General features: G+C 37.3%; 1 protein-coding gene across 1 annotated transcript in view; it reads right to left on the bottom strand.

Annotated features, from left to right (window-relative positions):
• Thsd7a (thrombospondin type 1 domain containing 7A) overlaps positions 1-19,197 on the bottom strand; it is a 415,052-nt gene that overhangs the window by 69,317 nt on the left and 326,538 nt on the right. Inside the window, 3 exon segments of the mRNA XM_032906937.1 lie at positions 7,033-7,136; positions 8,273-8,405; positions 15,809-15,924. Coding sequence (XP_032762828.1) covers positions 7,033-7,136; positions 8,273-8,405; positions 15,809-15,924 — 353 coding nt within the window.

Here is a 19,197-nt window from a genome sequence, read left to right as displayed (position 1 = left end):
GAAGACCAAGCCTTTGGTGCCTGTGTAATTATTAACTACCCACTGGTTAAGGGATAACGCCTGGCTAATCGCAGGGAGCCCAGGAATTGGTAATTAATTGGCTGAGAGATCTGAGGAATTGTGATGCTCATGCAGTCAGGAGAAGAAGGCAGGAGATCTAGACTTGGGTTTGGGCTGCCCCAAATTATCATTGTTATGAGCCATATATTTTATTTTTAGTGGAATTCCAGTGCTAACTCTATCCACAAATGTGGTTAGTATTCACTAATATATTCACCTGGTAAAGGAATGACTTGGTCTTCTGATTTTTCTCTCAAGAACAGAAATGTAAACAGGGAGAAAAGACAGCGGAGGCCTCAGTTCTGTGATATGTGTACAGACAAGTAAATGACTTGACAAAGGTGAGGGGGAGCCTTTAAAATCACAAATTCTGCTAATGTTTTTTAAAAAATCTTTTATTTCTCTGTCTTTTTTTTCCTTAAGACATTAGATATTTCACTGTTTTCCTCTCTATTTTTTTAATTGAAAAAACCAAGTCCATTCTTTTTCTCCTGGTATTCCAGTCCCTGAGGGATATCTGCCTGCCTCAAACACATAGCCCTCAACAAAGCAGCCAATACACTGCCCTTAAGTATATAGATTTTACATCGTGCTCTTTTCCTGGGTTTAAATGAATTTCTTTTCTTACTAGGAGTATGGCATTGGTCACTTCTGACTTTTTCCCTCATTTTCCTTTGGTCATTGTATTTATACAGTAATGATACATGCATTACTGATTTGCCTTGAAACACAAATCATGCATGCATTTCTTACCATATAAAATTATGTATATATTTTTATTTTTCAATTGTGTAGCATGTATTTAACAAATAGTTTTTAATGTGGTCATTAATTATATTGAATAACATATTAGGAAATATGTGTTGGTCTTAGGGACTGGTGTTACCCTTACCCTGTTTATACAGCTTTTTGAGAAAGTTTAATATAACGGACTTATAGACCTGTGAATCAGGATAGGGAGTTTAAGACATTGATGATACAGACTGAGTTATATTTCCCTAAAATTCCTAGGCCGAGGCAATAATCCCAATAGAGGGAGTCATGAGATGGAGACTTTGGATCTGAATTAGATCTGTTGATGAGAGAGTGGTTCCTTATGAGGAGATTGATGCTCTTATAAAAGGAGATGATAGGGAGCTTTCCTTCTATGCTCACATCTATCTATCTATCTATCTATCTATCTATCTATCTATCTATCTATCTACCTATTATCATCTATCTATCTATCTATCTATCTATCTATCTATCTATCTATCTATCCATCCATCTATGTATCTATCATCTGTTTGTCTCCCACCTAAGTTAAAGGGAAAATATGCTCTGATGCCAGGGAAAAAAGCCATCACCAGAAATTGAATCGCTTAGTGCTTTGACCCTGTGGCACATTGTTATAGTAACCACAGCACACTAGTGATTGTGTATTTATTTTATAGAGGATTATGCATCTAGTTAAAGAAAGTTTCTGTCTTTATGTTGCTGTGCTGTATAGAAGAGAAATTAGTGTTATACTTTCCTAGTGATATGGAAGCTCGGGTCTTCTGAGAACTGAACCATAACATGACCTTGCAAGAGTTGTGCTGAGAGCTGCATATTCATTGTGCAAAACAAACCCTTTCATTCCTCTCTATGTAATACATCATAAATAAGCCAGGAATTAACATCTAGTTGTGATGTGATCGTTAGAGAACAGAATTGCAAAGAACAGGTTTTGCTTTTTGTCTTCCATATTGTCTCTATTTTCAGGTTTTATCTTTATTTTCTTTCTTTAAGAAATTTAGAGTTAGTTGAGTCAATATTGCATTATGATATTTCCTACATAATACTGTGATTTTATTCTTAAGGGGAGAAATTTTACTAGTATAATAGATTTTAGAGCTGACTCTCTCATAGCTTTAAATGGGTTTCTTTTTTCACTGACGGCCTGAAAGCAAGATAGGACTTCTAGATGCTATTGATTGAAGTAGTATTGATTGACTAGTAGGAGTTGTGACTATAGCAATGATTGCTTACTTCTAACATTAGATTGGGGCCAGTAACTTGTTTCTGTAAAGCTGAGATAGTAGATAATTTTGGCTTTCTGAGACATATTGTCTCTTGTAGCTACTCAACTTTGCCACATAACTTGAAAGCAGCCACAGGCGATACATTAAAAAAAACAGGTGTGGCTGTGTTCTAATACAATGTTAACTGCAAAGAAATAGGCTAAGGACTAGATTTGGTTGACAAATAAGCGTGTACAACATTCTGCTATAGGCAAATCATTTGATAAAGACTGTTCAATAAATATATCTGTTTTCAGAGTCCTAGTATAGTGTTCAAGGGCAGCAGCTATATTTTAATTCATATAATGAAATTTCTGATATAAAAAAGGAAATGTTAAAGTTAGCAAATTATAGAAATATTAATTTAAATATAAATACTTTAGATTAAAAATAACTAAAAACCTTAGAATATAAGTAGGCTAAAGAAAAAGGAAATATACTAATGAAAAAATATTACTATATTTTTATAAAAATACATAGAATATCTTGGCGATCTGAGGTTTCCTATAGTACAGCACATCACTTCATGGAATGTTGGTCAAATAACCATCTACCATTCTATGCCACCTTTATTCTTACAAATCATGTTCAACCTCAGATTAGGCTCTTTCTACCTAGCAACTATACCATGCAAATTATTCCAACCACAACTTCTCAAATTAGCTCTTCACTCAGAGTTAATTTTTTCACCAAAGGTACTATTATGAAGCTGAATTATTGGTTTCAAGAGATTGTGGTTCAACTTTAACTAATTTCTACTATCTACTCTTGTTATCTGTTACAAAATCCTACAAATATCTTCACTATTTTAAGGCCAATATCTGTTTATTTCTGCCCATTTCCTCACTGGATTTCTAATCTAAGTCTTTGATTCTTCCTCCTTTTATTGTTCCGACAGCATCTTAGCCAGAAGCTGGGCCCAAGTGTCTTATCGTTCTAATTTATTCTGCACACGCTGACAGATAAAACACTACTTTCCTTGGGCCTTGCTCTTTTCACTTATTGAACACGGTCTCAAACACTGATCCTGACATTTATACCTCTCTACAAAATCAACCTACACTCCACCTCACAACTCTGTGGCCTCAACCTACCCACTTTTCTATGAGCGGATCACTTTCATTTCTCACCTCAAATGCTTAGCTTATAGAATTGATAACATTGTGCATTCCTCTCTCCTGTCTGCTTATGCTAGTAAAAGGGGACGGGTCAAGAATAAGCCTATCCTTTAAGCCTTCCTTACTCTGTCAGCTTCCAATGATCAAATCCGCAATCAATTGCTTTCAGTCTTTAACTCCAATTTGTGGGGTAGGATTAAATGATCTCATTTCCATAAGAAATGGAAGCTCTATGGATTCAGAATTACCACCCTTTCACAACACAGGTGGCTCTCTCTGCACCGCAGCCTTCTCTATGCTGTCACAAATGAAAGGGTAGCTGGATTAGAAAGCCTGATACACTTAACAACACAGAGGTGCCCATTCTACAGACTTAGCTGACTGAATTTATGCAACACTACTTCAGCTACTAAAGGAAAGCATTTTATTTATTTATTTCAATTTTGCCTGTGTTGATACGGTGTCAGAGATGAAGACGGTGGAGACACTGACAAGCTTATCATGCACAGTTCTGGAATCAGTCCTGAATAGAATATCAATGTAAGGAAACCTTTCTTTCTAGGACCAAAAGATACTTCTCTCCATCTCATACCCCATAGGAACATAAGCTGCAAGGAAAATAAATCGCCACAGGCTGGAATGACAAAGAGATGTCTTTTTGCATTGAAGTTGTTATCCTATAGTTTTTTGTTTTTTTTTTTTGGTTCTTTTTTTTAGAGCTGGGGACCGAACCCAGGGCCCTGCGCTTCCTAGGCAAGCGCTCTACCACTGAGCTAAATCCCCAACCCGTTATCCTATAGTTAATTGCACAGAAACCAGTTGCTATAATGCAACTCTGTGTGTGTGTGTGTGTGTGTGTGTGTGTGTGTGTGTGTGTGTGTGTGTGTGTGTGTGTAGGGATAGGGGGGGGGAGGGAGAGGGAGGGGGAGGAGGGAGGTTGAGCAGTTTTAGTCTGTGCTAAGTTTAGAAAGCTTTGCTTAAAGACTGGGGAGAGAGCAGCACAAACAGGAAGCCTGCAACTGAACACTCAAAAGCCAGGAGAAAGTGGCATTGCGGAAGCCAAAGACAACTTTCTGTTTTGCAGAGGAAGTGGATAAGAGTGATAAATACTAAGAAGTAAGTACTTACTAGGACCAGAATAGAACAGTGACTGTCAAATTTGGACATGAAAAACGTCTATGGTCATTGTAAAAAAACAAAACAAAACAAAACAAACAAACAAAAAAACCCAACAAGGTTTCTGTACAGCTGGTATATCCAAACAGCAAGAGGCCCGTGTTCATGTTGTTGCTTTTGTGCCCCTGTGACATTCTGTGCACAGTCATCGGGGTCATTGACTGCCAGGAAGAAGATGGAATTACCTTTCCCTGAGGACAATGTGAGCCCAGTGCTGCAAGGCTTTTGTGTTTCCAGTCTCAAATGGAGGAAGTGAATCACTCAAGGTCACGTAGCCTTTAACAGTGGAGTTTTGAATTATGAAGGCACTTCACATGTGTGCCTCTTTGTCTCAGTTAGGGCTACTATTGCTGTGATGAAGCATCCTGAGCAAAAACAACTTGGGGAGGAAAAGCTTTATTTGGGTTATGATTTTATATCACTTCATCATCGAAGGAAGTGAGAACAGGAACTAAAGCAGGGTAGGGGCTGGAACAGAGGTTATAAAGGAATGCTGCTTACTTCTGTGATTCTCAAGGCTTACTTAGCCTTCTTTCTTATAGAACCTAGGACCAACCACCAGACCAGGAGAATTCCACACACAGTGGGGTGGACCCTCACATATCAATCAATAATTAAGAGGTCTGCCTACATGCCAATCTGTGGAGGTATTTTCTCAACCAAGGCTCCCTTCTTTCTTATGACTCTAACTTTGTCAGGCTGATATAAAACTAGGCAGCACAACCATACTCAACATTTTCTCTAGTGGTATTCGATAAAATATACCTTCATATTGATATTGAAAGAATACTACATTCGAAGCAGACTTTTTCTTTTCTACCTACAAGGTGACTAGAGGAAGAAAGCTCACCTTGCATTTGTACAAGAATTGGAACTGAAGCTTTTATATCCCGACTTCCAAACCCACCATGCCCTGTACTATTTGCAACTCCATGTAGACCCAGAAATGCACATGAATTCATACTTGGTTCAGAGGAGGAGTTGTTAGTGAATGATAAGGCTTTGCATTACTCAGTTTCTTGAAGAAAGATTGGCGATGGGCAAAGCAACACTCAGTTCTATAATAGCTTCAGCCAGAGTCATTTAGTCATTTATCTAAGGTTTATGGTGGACACGAGATAGACCGACAGTGTCAGACTAGTGACTGCGCATAGCTCCAGACCCATAAACCAAGAGAGGCTATCACTTAGATCTCTCTCTCTCTCTCTCTCTCTCTCTCTCTCTCTCTCTCTCTCTCCTCCCCACACACACACACACACACACACACACACACACACACACACACACACACACACTACACATAGCAGACACAGAGATCCATTCCTTTAGAGTAAAGCCTTGCAGCACTGGGCTCACATTGTCCTCATGGAAAGATAATTCCAAAGGACTGTCTGTCCCTTGGTAAATAAATAATCCTGATCTCTAAACCTAGAGCTTTAAATCTGCATGCTTGTCAGAACCTGTTCCCTCCCCTGTGGTGGGCATTCTTTGCTTCTACTTTAATTTTTATTAAATCAGTGTTTTCACTATGAGTATAAGACTAACATCTTGTCTAGTTCATTGCCTAAGACACAAAGGACCATTCATGATGGGACATTATAGACAACGTCCCCCATAGTAGAAGATTCCCAATAAAGTTATCTAAGTAAAATGGAATCATAAATATCACCATGCACATAATGCAAGTAATAAAATATAATTAGTATTTCAAATCAAGAATTCTTTTAAGAACAATCTAAAAATAGGTTATTTCTAAAAGGAGTTTTTCTCAAGTTTAAAAGTATTTTTTACTGTAAAAACTAGAACTCAATGTCAAGTTTACACAAACTTTTGTATCATCATTAAGAAAATTAACACAAACAAGAGAGGAAAATCACATCTTTACAGGTTAAAGAAAGGTAGAAGCATGTTCTATTACACATTAAGCTATATTTCCAGTATTCTTATTAGCTACTGACAGTGTGTATGAGCAGTAATAATAAAACATCTAAATTCCAAGTGTGTTATTTCCTACATGGGTGTGAACATGAGTCTCCAAGGCTTGAGATTTGAAATGTGATGGCTTCCCACCGCATACTTCTGCAGGAGTCCATGATTTGTACCGTGCCAACTATTTGCACTTCACATACTGCAAGCTTCGAGTAAATAAATACTCAACTTGGAATCCAGTATCAATTATGATCAGGGCCTTGGATAGCCTCTACATTATTAGAAATGTCACCATTGAGAATTTCAAGAAAGCTACACTACATTATATACTGTATGCATGCAAAAATGTGCTGCATATAAATGAGGGTTGTGAATCACACTGATTGTTGAGGTGCCCAGTCAAGTGCTATGAGTCATCATGATTTATACACACACGAAAAAGCTTAGTTATATTACTATCTATGTCATAAACAAACCATGCTTCTGATTTTCTTCCCCCTATTAATTAGGGAAGAATTCGACAGTTATGTGTTATTGCCAAAGAACAACATTTCACAAGCTAAGTTTCTGGTTTCTGGTGTTAGGTAGAAGAGGTCAAAGCTGTTTCTATCTGCTGTCCTCTGCCCAAGCCTGATAGCATGGTGGAGAGGATGGACAGAATATTGGAGAAGTGCAAAGCAAGTCAGCACTGCTGTGCCGTCTCCCACCTCTTGCCTGCCGCCCAGGCCCGCAGCCTTCCTGTGCTCCAGGGACATCCTGTTGAATGCTCCAAGGAACTAACTGGCACCGGCGCCATTTGTGTGTTTTCCACCTATGGGAGAAGGGTAAAATCTCAGTGAGAGGAAGCTGAGGTGGCAGGCAAATCATGCAGTGGTAACAAAAAGCAGGCTCTTCACCCTCCCCAGTCGGTTTTACCTGAGTTGAATTTAGCTATGCACTAAGCCCTTATAAAGGCCACATAATACAGAATTCTTTCTATGGTACTAGAGACAAGACTATATCATTGGCAAGTTCTATAGAAATAAACTCCATAGTGACAAAGGGCACTTGGACTTCTTCTTCACACTACCAAGAGATGCCCCAGCTGGCCCAAGAAGTGTTGCTTTCCACTAAGTAAACTCCAGGCCTGCCAGGAGTCCTCTGTATCGTGCCCTTTGGATGATCACCATAGGGGTAACAGTAAGTCACAATAGCCCATAACAAAAACAAATTCCAAAAATCAATATGTTGGATAAATAGTCAACAATATTCATAATATAAAAATATAGTATCAATATTGGTTGTCTCTAAATTAATGATACATGCATTAATATGGCAAGTTTACCCCTAATTTAATAAGTATGTTGTGATTACACATTTCATTAATTAATTAATAATTAATGTCGTAGTATATGGCGTTTCATTTGTTGTAAGGACTGCAATCATGCACTTCAGCAAGGTTCAGTGAGGAAATTTTTAGTCGAAATATCAAGGAGGCCATATTTCTATAATACATTTTTGAGATTATTTGTAGCTTCGGTGACTTCAACTTTCCAGGAAGTGAAAATAGACAACTAGAGCAAACATCTCATTAGCATTACAGAGGAACGATGTCACTTCCGGAGCCACAGTGCTCACACATAAGAGAAGGAGGTACTCTTGGGAGACAAGGGAGATATTCCTGATTATTCCAGTCTGACAAAGAAATTGCTTCCCAAAGAACATGTGTCTTGTCATTCTTAAGTCCTTCCTCGTTTTCCCCACCTACTAGTGCTACCTCCACAGTTGGGAAATGACAAAATATAATTGCCTCGTGAGAGGTAACTTGAGAAGTGAAGTTCTTGAAATACAGGTGCAGGATGGTGGCCCCAGCAGCGGGCATCCTACTGAGCGGGTGGAAGGAGTACGAGCCCAAAAGATGTGGTCAGGAATTAGCTGTGCTCCACTTACTTCCCTTCCTGCCCTTACCTGTAGCTGTGACATGTGGGAGGGGCCTCGCAGGCCTTTTCTTCATAGAGTGGGTCTGAGCATTCCCTGCCTCCATAGGCTGGCAGCTGAATGATGACGCGCTGTCGAGACTGCTTCCTGGCTCCGGAGTCCCCTGCGATGAAGCAACGTTCTTAACCTCTATACATTGCACTGGTAAGAGAATCTCTCAATACCAAATGGTGTTGAAGAAAATTTCCCGCCTCCACAACGTGTTTTGTGATGTAAAAGAGAGGCCTTATCCCATCTAATACTGTTTACCTCGTAGACCACTTATATTGAAATCCCAACTTATATTTTTAAATGCAAAGAATGAAGAGGAACAGTTCCATAGTCAACTGGTCCTTCCACTGTGAATTTGCAAAATAATTGTTCTTTCACATTATTCTGTCCCCTTGAGAAGTAAAAAGATCTAATTAAATCCTTCCTTTTACTGTAAGTTTATCTTCATATCATCTCATGTAGCCGTGTTTGTCACATGGGACACATACACTGGTCGTGGATCTTCCTTGGGAGAATATATTCACTGTTACAATGCTATTTCTTTGTAATTCTCTTTACTTGAAACGCACAGCTTATTCCAGCTGTTTATTATGCCTGTTAAGCAGCCTACACTCGGGCCACACTCTGAGCAGTGTGCTCTCAGTAGAGAAACAACAGGAGTTTCCAAAGAAAGACTCTTTTAGGGAAGTGTCAAAAATAGCAGTAATTACTGTAAGTAAATAACTCCCAATGATTTCTAAAACTTGGGAGAGGGGAAAGCTTTACCTTCAAGAAAGAAGTTGACAGTATGAATGCATAACTGATTGAATGATGTTCAAATTTGTTTTTTAGATTGTAAGTGCAGATAAAGGTTTATGAGCTTTGATGAACTGTATTTCAACTTTCCATATGCATATCTTTTAAGGGAGAGTAGCTTACATGGCACAATTTCTCTAAGAAAATAATTATGTGGAGAATTATGTCAGCAGATTGTATAATTCTTCCTGCATTCACATGATTTTGCAAGATTGTTAAATATTTCATCCACAGACTACAGGAACAGCGTTTTTTTTTTTTTTTTATAGAGTTTATAGTCTTTAACAACTGAACTTCAATCTGAAAAGGCACAAAACATTTCAAAAGTTATTGTGATTATAAGGTAAAATGACTTGAACATGAAAATTTTCTCATAACAGAATCATTTTTCATGAACTCAAGGTGTCTCTTAACACAAAGGTAGACGTGTGATGGTAGCCATGCTTAGAGAGGACTCCTGTGCCTGACAGAAAAGCTGATCAGGTCCCAGTGATCTCCGAATGACTGTGCTGGAGAACCCCTTTAAAAGCAGCAACAATCCAATGGAGGAGTTAGGGAAAGGACTGAAGGAGCTGCAAAGGTTTGCAACCCCATAGGAAGAACAACAATATCAACCAACCAGATCCTCCAGAGCTCTCAGGGACTGAACCACCAACCAAAGAGTATACATGAGAGGAACCCATGGCTCCACCTGCATATGTAGCAGAGGATGGCCTTATCTGGCATCAATGGGAGGGGAGGCCCTTGGTTCTGTGAATTCTTGATGCCCCAGTGTAGAGGAATGCCAGGGCAGGGAGGTGGGGAGTGGGTGGGTGGTGGGGAGCACCCTCATAGAAGCAGGGAAGGGAGGTTAGAATAGGGGAGATGTGGAGGGAAGACCAGGAAAGAGAATAACATTTGAAATGTAAATAAATAAAATATCCAAGAAAGAAAAGAAGAAAAAAGCAGCAACAACACAGTAGACAGCTGGGCATAAACCTAGAACTACTAAGTTAACATTCTTCATAGCTGGGTTTGAGAGTCTCTTTCAGGAGCTTGTGATGAACAGTTGTAGAAAGGACGTGCACAGATGGCTCTGTGTGCCCTGCTCCAATTTAAGATTCTGGATTATTGTAAATTGTGAGGATTATTCCCATTGTGTGTGGATCATGTTTATAACTACAATAATTATGTTAATGAATAATTGGAATACTGTAGTTAATGGAGTAGGGAATTGGGGACTGGGATGGCTGGCAACCAGGAAGTGAAATACTTGTAACACTGTCATGGATGTTTAATTGCGGCAATTTAAATTCAAATACCAACTCTGGATTTTTGTAAATTTGATATGATTTATCCAGAGAAGATCTAAGAAATGTCAGTCAAAAGTTCATGTTACCCATGCTTCTCTATTATATTGTTCAGAGTACATCTAGCTGCAAGCCCAGGTGATGAACGCCTCTAAGTATTCAGAGATGGGAGTATTTTCATTTCTCTCACTGCTTTTCAGAATCCATTGTGCTTCCATTTTTCATTTTGGTCACTGTAATCACAGAGCTAATTTTCATCTTTATTACAGGAGCATACATTAACTTTGATTTTCTTTTTTGCTATTTCTCTCTGTTCCTTTAGTACTCTCCCACTTTAGTACTTGATTCTGCCTTTTTATTGTTTTGAATCTTTCTTTTATTTTAGTATATGCTTAGGATCAATTATTTTTTTTAAAAGAGTATGAAAAGTAAGTAAACTTCTGATAATTTGGTTAGCATCTGAGGAAGAATTTCTTTATTTTCTTCTTTCCTTTCCTTCATCCCTCTGTCTCTCTCTTAGTTTGTCCTTTTAATTTGGAAAAATATCACTAACATATGGGTCTTGGTTTCCCTGATGATCAAAATATTTAGAGAAGGTCACTCACTCTTAATGCTTTTTTGATTTGCATAAGAAACACAGATACAGAAAGAAGGCCAATGGACTGGGCATTGGTGCACACAATGAGTTCAGCACCAATGGCAGCTTATAAACTAAAGTTCTTAAGGAATTAACTTTCCAGATGTCACCTGGTACATAGGCAAGAATGTTCCAATTCACATATTGCTTTCTTTTTAATCTGTTTCTACTGTCAACACACATATGTTATCTAACATACATGTTTGTAATAGTCTTTGGGTATCTTTTTTATTTAGACTATATATACACATGTATGCTATAAATCAAAATGTTTGGTATTTTTCTTCTTTAATTGGCTGTCCAATGATATTCTATTTATTCTTATTCAAAGTTCAAAGTCTTTTATCTTGTATAGATATGTCATGTCCCGATTAGACTGGAACACTTCAAAGCTGTAGCACTCAGAGAGGAAATTTGATGGTGTTACACAGGAAATAGTATGGCATCCATATTTCTTCTCTGATTATAGCTAAGGGCTTCCTTGTATGCTCACTTTAGGACTTAATAAGGAGATAAACCTTTAGCCGTCTAATCCAAATGGGGAAAAAAGGAAATCATTCAGTAATTTACTTCTTATAAATTAAAGTAGCAAGTTATATCCAAAAATGATTTACATTTTAAAGTGTCCATTTTTCAAAATTCATGAATAATAACAAGTACACACCCATTTGAGGACCAAACTACTCATGAATAATTTCTGATTTTTATTGACATTGTTTTTATTTTCTTCAGTGCATATCATGGGAGAGAAATGAATAAAATTTTAAATGACTTGTTTTATTCTTCCTTGAAATCTGACACATTTTGTCCCATTTTTGGCAATACTACCCTGTAATTTTACATCAGTAAACTGATTTTTAGAGGAAGGACTGACATATATAAAACATACATAGGAAAACACACATAAAATCAGGCTTTACCTGAAAATTTAAATTCAAAAGAAGTACTCCATTCCAGAATTAGGTACTTTTTGTCATTGCCTCTTACTGAACGCAAAGGAAAATTTAATCATGTGCTGAAGTCAGTCACTTGAATTAGGGTTGTTTCATAACAAAATAGTAAAAAATTAGCCTCAGACCTTTGTTTACTTTTCCTCAACGCAGCAAAGGGCTAGCCTAGTCATCTGTGATCCCAGCCTCCTACTGCTCTGTTGCAGCCATCAGCAGGGGAGCAGAAAAGCTTCTTGGGGAGCACAAAGCATCTTCTGCTATTATCTATCGCCCCACTCCTTTTATTTCTTCAATACACATTTTTCAGTTATTACTTTTAAATCTAAGAGCCTAGGTTTATGGTCTTTGAAAATATTTTCTTCTAGGAGAATTAGCACATAGCTTTCACTAAAACTGGATAGAGCTGGTTTACTGTCCAAGTGAGTGAGTCTTTGCCCAGCCAAGTGGATTCCTACCTATATCATCCATCACCAAATGGAGCTTCTTGTTTCCATGGCATTCTTACACAGAGGGGTCATTCTCACTTCAGGAGCTTCAAGAAGGAAATGTCACCTCGTGGCAACTTGAGTTTTAGCTTAGAAAAATTATATATACATATATATATATATATATATATATATATATATATATATAAGATCAAGTGATCAATGTACTTAAGCCCACCATACCTCACTTATACCCATCTCTCAAGTGTTCCTTCTTTATCATTTGGATCCACCACATGCCCACAGTCATACCCTACTACAATTTCTCATTCTCTTCTCTCTCTGATGTTTTTATCCATACATTCATTTGGAATACTGGTCTCTCATCTTCAATTTCTTCATTAAAATCAACACTTCATTTGATAGAAGCTAGTTAGCTGCATTTAGCTAGCTATTCCTCATTCTTTCTCCTTTCTTAAACCTTTACAATTCTCCAGCTAGCCTAAGCTTCTGACATTAACCTCATCTACCTTCTACTCACCTTGTAGCAGCAATGTTCAAGATTAGTCACCTTGACATAGCCTTCCTTACAATCCTTTCTCTTTCTACCTCTGCTACCATTTTTGTTTCTTTAATTATAACAAGATTATTCCATCTAGACGACACTATATTGAAAATTATTATGCCCCCACTCACTTCCTGGTCTTCACTGTATCTTACATCCGTTACTTAGTCTTCTGTTAAGGCAGTGTTATTACTATCTGTACTTCCAAATTATCATTTAAAATATTTTATATACTGAACATTTTCCCAACTTGACAGTTCACCTAATATTTATCTTAATAAAATACTTCAAGTTCGGTGGGGCTGACATGTATGTTTTATAGCACTTTGACATGATCTACTGTTGATTTTATGACCTTATTTCCATCTTAACTCAACCAATATTATCAAAGTACTCAAAGCTCTCCTATGCATTCTCTCTATTTTCTTGGGCACTGTCTTGGAACAGTCTTGACCCTGCTCAAAGCCAATTATTTTCTTTTAATTTTTTCACATTAAGGTTGCTAAATATGAATTAAGGCACACTGACAGCTGTGCCTGAGGGATCTCTTTTTAAGTGTGGCTAAATAAGAATTGGATATTGTCTAGACATCCTACCATCAATCATTAGCTTGTTTGCTTTGTCGTTTTTCAAAGTGAAGTTACTTCTCTTCTTTACTCTCTATTTTCTTCGACCGAGCCTCATGCTCAGTGGTGATTCTTTATACAAATTAAATGATTAGAAAACTAGTTATCTCACACATCTCATACCTCCAGGATGTGATCTTGTTAATTGGCAAAACCTTTTATTTGGAAACAAGCGTGGTATTTTATAGTTGCTTGGAAAACATTACAAGAGTGAAAGATGAACGATTGCTTCTAATGCAGCATTGAAGCCTTGAAAATAATCAACGGATTATGAAACTCATAATTATTAGTATTCAGTTCAAACTTTCTATGAAAGTTTTATTCTGTGGTGATTAATTGCTTTTACCAGAAGTTTCTCAGAAAGACTGCTTTGAACACACCAAACTGAAGCATTTGCCACATAGTAAGCACATGTAATGGTGCCGTACTCATGCTACAAGATCATGCAACTATTATAGGCCAAGCCGAACCTGAACCTAAACAAAACTGAACACAAGGTTTTCCATGTAATGTAGTATGGTGTAATGTAATGTAGAACTTTATCACTGAGGTAATGAATAGCACCAATGTCATTGGAGATCACAGCTTATAAAGTATATCACTTAAAAAAGATGAAACCAATAATTTCAGATTTTATGTGATGTTTAGGAAAATAAAGAAATAAGATCTTAAAATCTGATTTTAAAAAATCAGAAAATGCCATTGCTTCTTATAAAATTCATGCCAATGACATTTTTCTCTCTTTTTTGCAGTTAAATTGATATTTATTGAACCATTAACATTTTTACAAAAGCTAGTGTGAATGGAAGTTACAGCTCACATGTCAGAATGGTAAATGTGCTTGACTTTCAACCGCCCACTAACAACAAACAAACAAACAAACAAAAAACAAAAAACAAAAACAAACCAAAACAAAGCAAAACAAAACAAAAAACATGTGCTATATATCTTTCATCCCAGCCTCTGGGAAGTAAGACCAGGAACATCAAAACTCTAAGATCATCCTTACCTATTAGTATGTTCAAGGCCAACATGAACTAAGTGACTCTCTCCAAAAATAGACAAACACAACAAATTAATGTCAATCATCCTTTCTCCCCCAAAGATAATAAAGAATTAAAAATAAATGAACTTCTCTGTTAACAGTTTAATTTGATGTAATATTTTAATACTACTCTACAAAACACAGAAGAAAATTTCCTAGATGTGGTAGTATGCACCTGTAATTCCAGAAACTGACAGGAAGGAAGGAAGATTCCAAGGCCGGAAGATTCCAAGAACCATACCAGCCTGCCTTACAGACTGAGGTCCTATCACTCAAGCGCAGACAAAATTCCCTAAACTTATATTTCAGCTAGGCACAATGATATTTTGTGAAATAATCAGTTATGGCATTCAGAAAATTAAGTGGTTTAAAATAAAATTCAGCAAGTTAAAAAGGTCATTGAGCTAGAAATTAACTCTTAATTGCAAATCTCCCACGATAGTCACGAAGCAGAAATACAAGGAAAGCCTGGAGACGGCACATGTTGAGAGAGCACACGGGAAAACAGGAGACGATGTTTTCCACATGGAGAGAAATTGTGCTGTTACTGTGTAAATGGGAAAGAAGGTGTGAAATTTTTCTCAGTGGGAAAGCCAACAAAACATGTCCTGAAGGGTAATGAAAGATTTATCAGGGGATCTTCCATGATAATAAAAAGTCTTTGAACATCACAAAAGCCAAAAACCAAACCTGCCAGGGAACAAATAGTCTTGGAAATGCCTCATGGCACATTAAGTGTTGGCAGGGAGACAGCTTGGCCATTTTTCTCTTTGCTTTATTCCCATCCTTAGGCCACATAATTGAATCCTTAGCAAACTTGGTTTCAGGCTATTTCTTGCCTGTAAGTAGTTTAGAAGTCATGTGTCCTGTGGGCACTGGAAACTCTTGAAACTTCAGAAGACCAGTATATATTCTTTCAGGATTTATGAAAGATAAGGTTTATTAATAAGATCTAGAATCATTTCAATCTGAGGCATATAATGAAACTTCAAGGGAGTTTCTGGCTTGAAACTTACTGCCTGCCAGGTAGTCTAACATGGTATTATTTCTAGGGAGAAATCCAAATGTTTTGACATTCATGAAAAGCCAGGACAAGGCTCTGTAGAAGAATCACAAAAAGAAGTCAGACATCCTGCTGAATAGAGGTTCTGGGTGAAGAACTTCCAGAATCAGTACTCCATACCTTCTCTGCATGAAGAGGGACATGGTGTCCAGTCACTGTATGGGGTCATGATACAATCCTTCCTACAAGGAAGCAAGCAAGGTCTCACTGTTTCAGGCCGAAGGCTTTCAGGACACCTGGAACAAACAAAGAAATTATTCAGCCTTTAGCAAGCCACAAAACCAAGTATCTTAATTTTCTTCCAATTTTCATTGCTGTATGAAATCACAGTCAGCTCAGGAGCTTCTGTTACTCAACTTTCAAAGCTGCTTTTAAGGAGCACCACTCAGCTAAGTTAATTCTCTCCAATCATATCTGGCCTTAAACTATTCATATAAATATGTAAATTTAGCGACATTCATGCTATCGAGAAGAAACATAATTACCATATCCTTCTCTTTCGGATAATCTCTCTACTAGTAAATAATGTATGTTCTAATATACATAATAAAATTATAATAATAATTTTATTATTATTAATAATAATAATAATAATTAAAGTAGTATTATAATCCTACATATGTGTGCATGTGTGTATATAGAATGCATGTGGGCATGGACATATGACAATGGTTAGTTGGTGGTTCTGGGATTGAGCATAGCCTATTGAACTTGTGTGTGTTCTCTCTCTCTCTCTCTCTCTCATTCTCTACTTTTTTTTAATGTCACTGGATCCTACTATGTAACCCTGGCTGGCCTGAAACTCACTATGAAGACTAGGCTGGCCTCAAACTCTCAAGAGATTCACCAGCCTCTGCTTCCTGAGTACTTGGATTGCAGGTGGCTGCCATTGGATTCAGTTGCCTTAGATTTAGTTGCATTGGATTAGTTACCTTTAAAGAACCAAATTGTAAGTTAAATAGTTAACACCATTTGTCTCCAATAATTTCTTTTTAGCATTTTACTGACACTTCATTTTCAACATATTCTATAATTAGTTTCCTACATGTCCTTTCTCACACACACACACATATGATGCTCTATACTGTTGTAAAAATGTGACTCTTTAAAACAATGGGCAGGAAAAATAGTTAAGTATGAATCACAGAAATGGATTTTTTTTTTTTTTTACAATTCATAAGACTGGACTTATAATTTAATTTGAAAACATCCTATGAAAAAAACACTTCATATAATCCAAAGAATTCTTTTGGGATTATGGAGCTACTGGTCAGTAATTATTATTGAAAGCAATTCTTTTAAATGAGGCATTTTATAACTTTAGCAACGGGAGGCCATTACTCAACTGCGAGCTCTTCAAATATGTAGCCCGAAATAAATCAATGGAATTTACAATGTTGTCATTGACCCTCCACATATTCTTTTAGTTTGGAAATAGCCACAGCAAGATACTTGGCTAACTGTGGAGAGCAAAATTACCAACAACAAAGTCACTAAATGAACACACGAAGATAAATTATACAGCCTAGACTGCATCCAATAAAATGAATTCTGACTTCCTTTGGTGAGGCAATTGTTTCAGTCAACATGCGGCTGTTCCCTGGAACTGTTTGTATTTAGCATGTGTGGTTTAAATCAAAGAATTGATTCCTCCCTCCTCCCAATCTTATTCAAGGTCAAATTAAACAGATGCGATGGGAGTTGAAGTTTGTTACTTGGGAGGATAGATAAGATCAATAACATTGATTTTGCCATCTCCCAGTAATCTATTTTATTAAGAAGAGTTTAAAACAAGGTTCCTATTTGCATTTTTGTTTCAAATGGCTTGCATTGGAAAGCAGTCACTGAATTTAACCTACTATTTAAGGAGAAGGGCAATAACATTTTCTTTGGAACTTAAATGTATTTGATTTAATTTCCCACAGTTTTAAGGGCAAAGGAAACCGACATGATTTAACAAATCTATGTGTGCGCTCAGATCATTGAAAAACAGCTGTAGCCACATAGCAAGGTTTTTGCTGCATTACTCTGGTGATCTGATATGAGGCATCAGGGCACACTTCTTACTGGATGACCTTGTAAGACTGGATCCATCAGACTCTTTCACACAGAGGTCCTTGTTCGCATATACACCCTTCACCCAGGGACAGTATTTTATTTTGTAGCAGCTCTAAGTTGCAACGTTTGAAAGGCCATTATCTTGCAAACAGAGAGAGGAAGCCTTTTGCAAATCGGTATAATATTGCTCATCCTGTCTGGTCTAGTGAGCACTTCTATCTCTCTTCTAATCTCAGCAAGAACCAGCCTCCTCCAGGACGTGGAACTTTCACCCCTGCTGCGGCTAGCACCATTGCATTTTAATATATTGCAAATTAATTTCCTGAGTCAAATTAATAACAACCTGAGTGTAATTTCCATTAACATATTGGTTTGGGGCTTACCATATGAAGTGTGAAGAATGGTCTCTTTGGCATATACTTTCTAATATAGTCTCAAATATCAAATGATATAAATAACTATACCGCGGAGCTAAGTATCTCTAATATCTGGAATGCTAGCAAGATAAAAGTGCTTAATGGGTCTCTTGTTTATACCCCTGGGGTTTTCCATATGTCAGATAAATTATTTTCACCCCCTTGGAAAATTTCCTAAAACAAAACCCGAAGATCCGTCTGGAAGAGGCCAGATAGGGAGAAGGGTATGTAATGGGATTGTGGAGAGGCTAAAAGAGGATAAGAAGAAGCAAGGGTAACCTGGGGGCTTTATATGCATCCACAACATCGCCAAAGAGCTCCAGTCACTGAAGAAAATAGAAAAGGAAGCGGTTTTCATTCTTAAACAGCCTTTCCAAAGGTTTATTAAGTGACTAGATCAAAGGATTTTTCCTCATATAATCTTTTCAGCTGACTTTGAAAATCAAAGCCACCTGCCTAATAATTTGAAAAACACAAAACCACAGTCAGACTTAGGCCAAACATGCTGGTTTTACTGTCTATGTTCCACATGGCTTAGGACGTTTTAGTTATTAAGAAAGTTAACTGTTTCAAAAATTGAATAGGTCATTCCCCCTGAAAAGAATATTTTTTGAAAATTTATTAATTTTTTTCCCATGAATTGATTATTACCTTCATGCCATCACTTGTTTTTTGCTTATTGTTATCATTAGGTACTCTTAACACCTCAAGTCTGATTGGTTTTCTTGTTGTTGTTTTGTTTTCTCCTTTCCACCAGCAAAATGGTCTCTTTGTTACCATCTGCTTAACCCATAGGAAACTGATGGGTTTTCTACGTCTCCTAACAGCTATCTTGTCCCAAGGCTCTCCGTTAAAAGTAAACGGTTACAAGCTTTACCACAGACAAATATGTTCGGTCTTATACCAGTGATATAGTATTGTGTGGGCGAATGAAAGGCTGATCTTAGATGGCTTTTACTCAGTTAAACAGATTGTCAGCCTCCAAGCCTAGGGATATGGAGGGAGGTCACAGATGACCTCCACTGCTAGGACTTT

The sequence above is a fragment of the Rattus rattus genome, chromosome 6 (genome assembly GCF_011064425.1).
Source record: "Rattus rattus isolate New Zealand chromosome 6, Rrattus_CSIRO_v1, whole genome shotgun sequence".
In the NCBI taxonomy this organism is placed as follows: Eukaryota; Metazoa; Chordata; class Mammalia; order Rodentia; family Muridae; genus Rattus; species Rattus rattus.
This window is presented reverse-complemented; position numbering and strand designations above follow the sequence as displayed.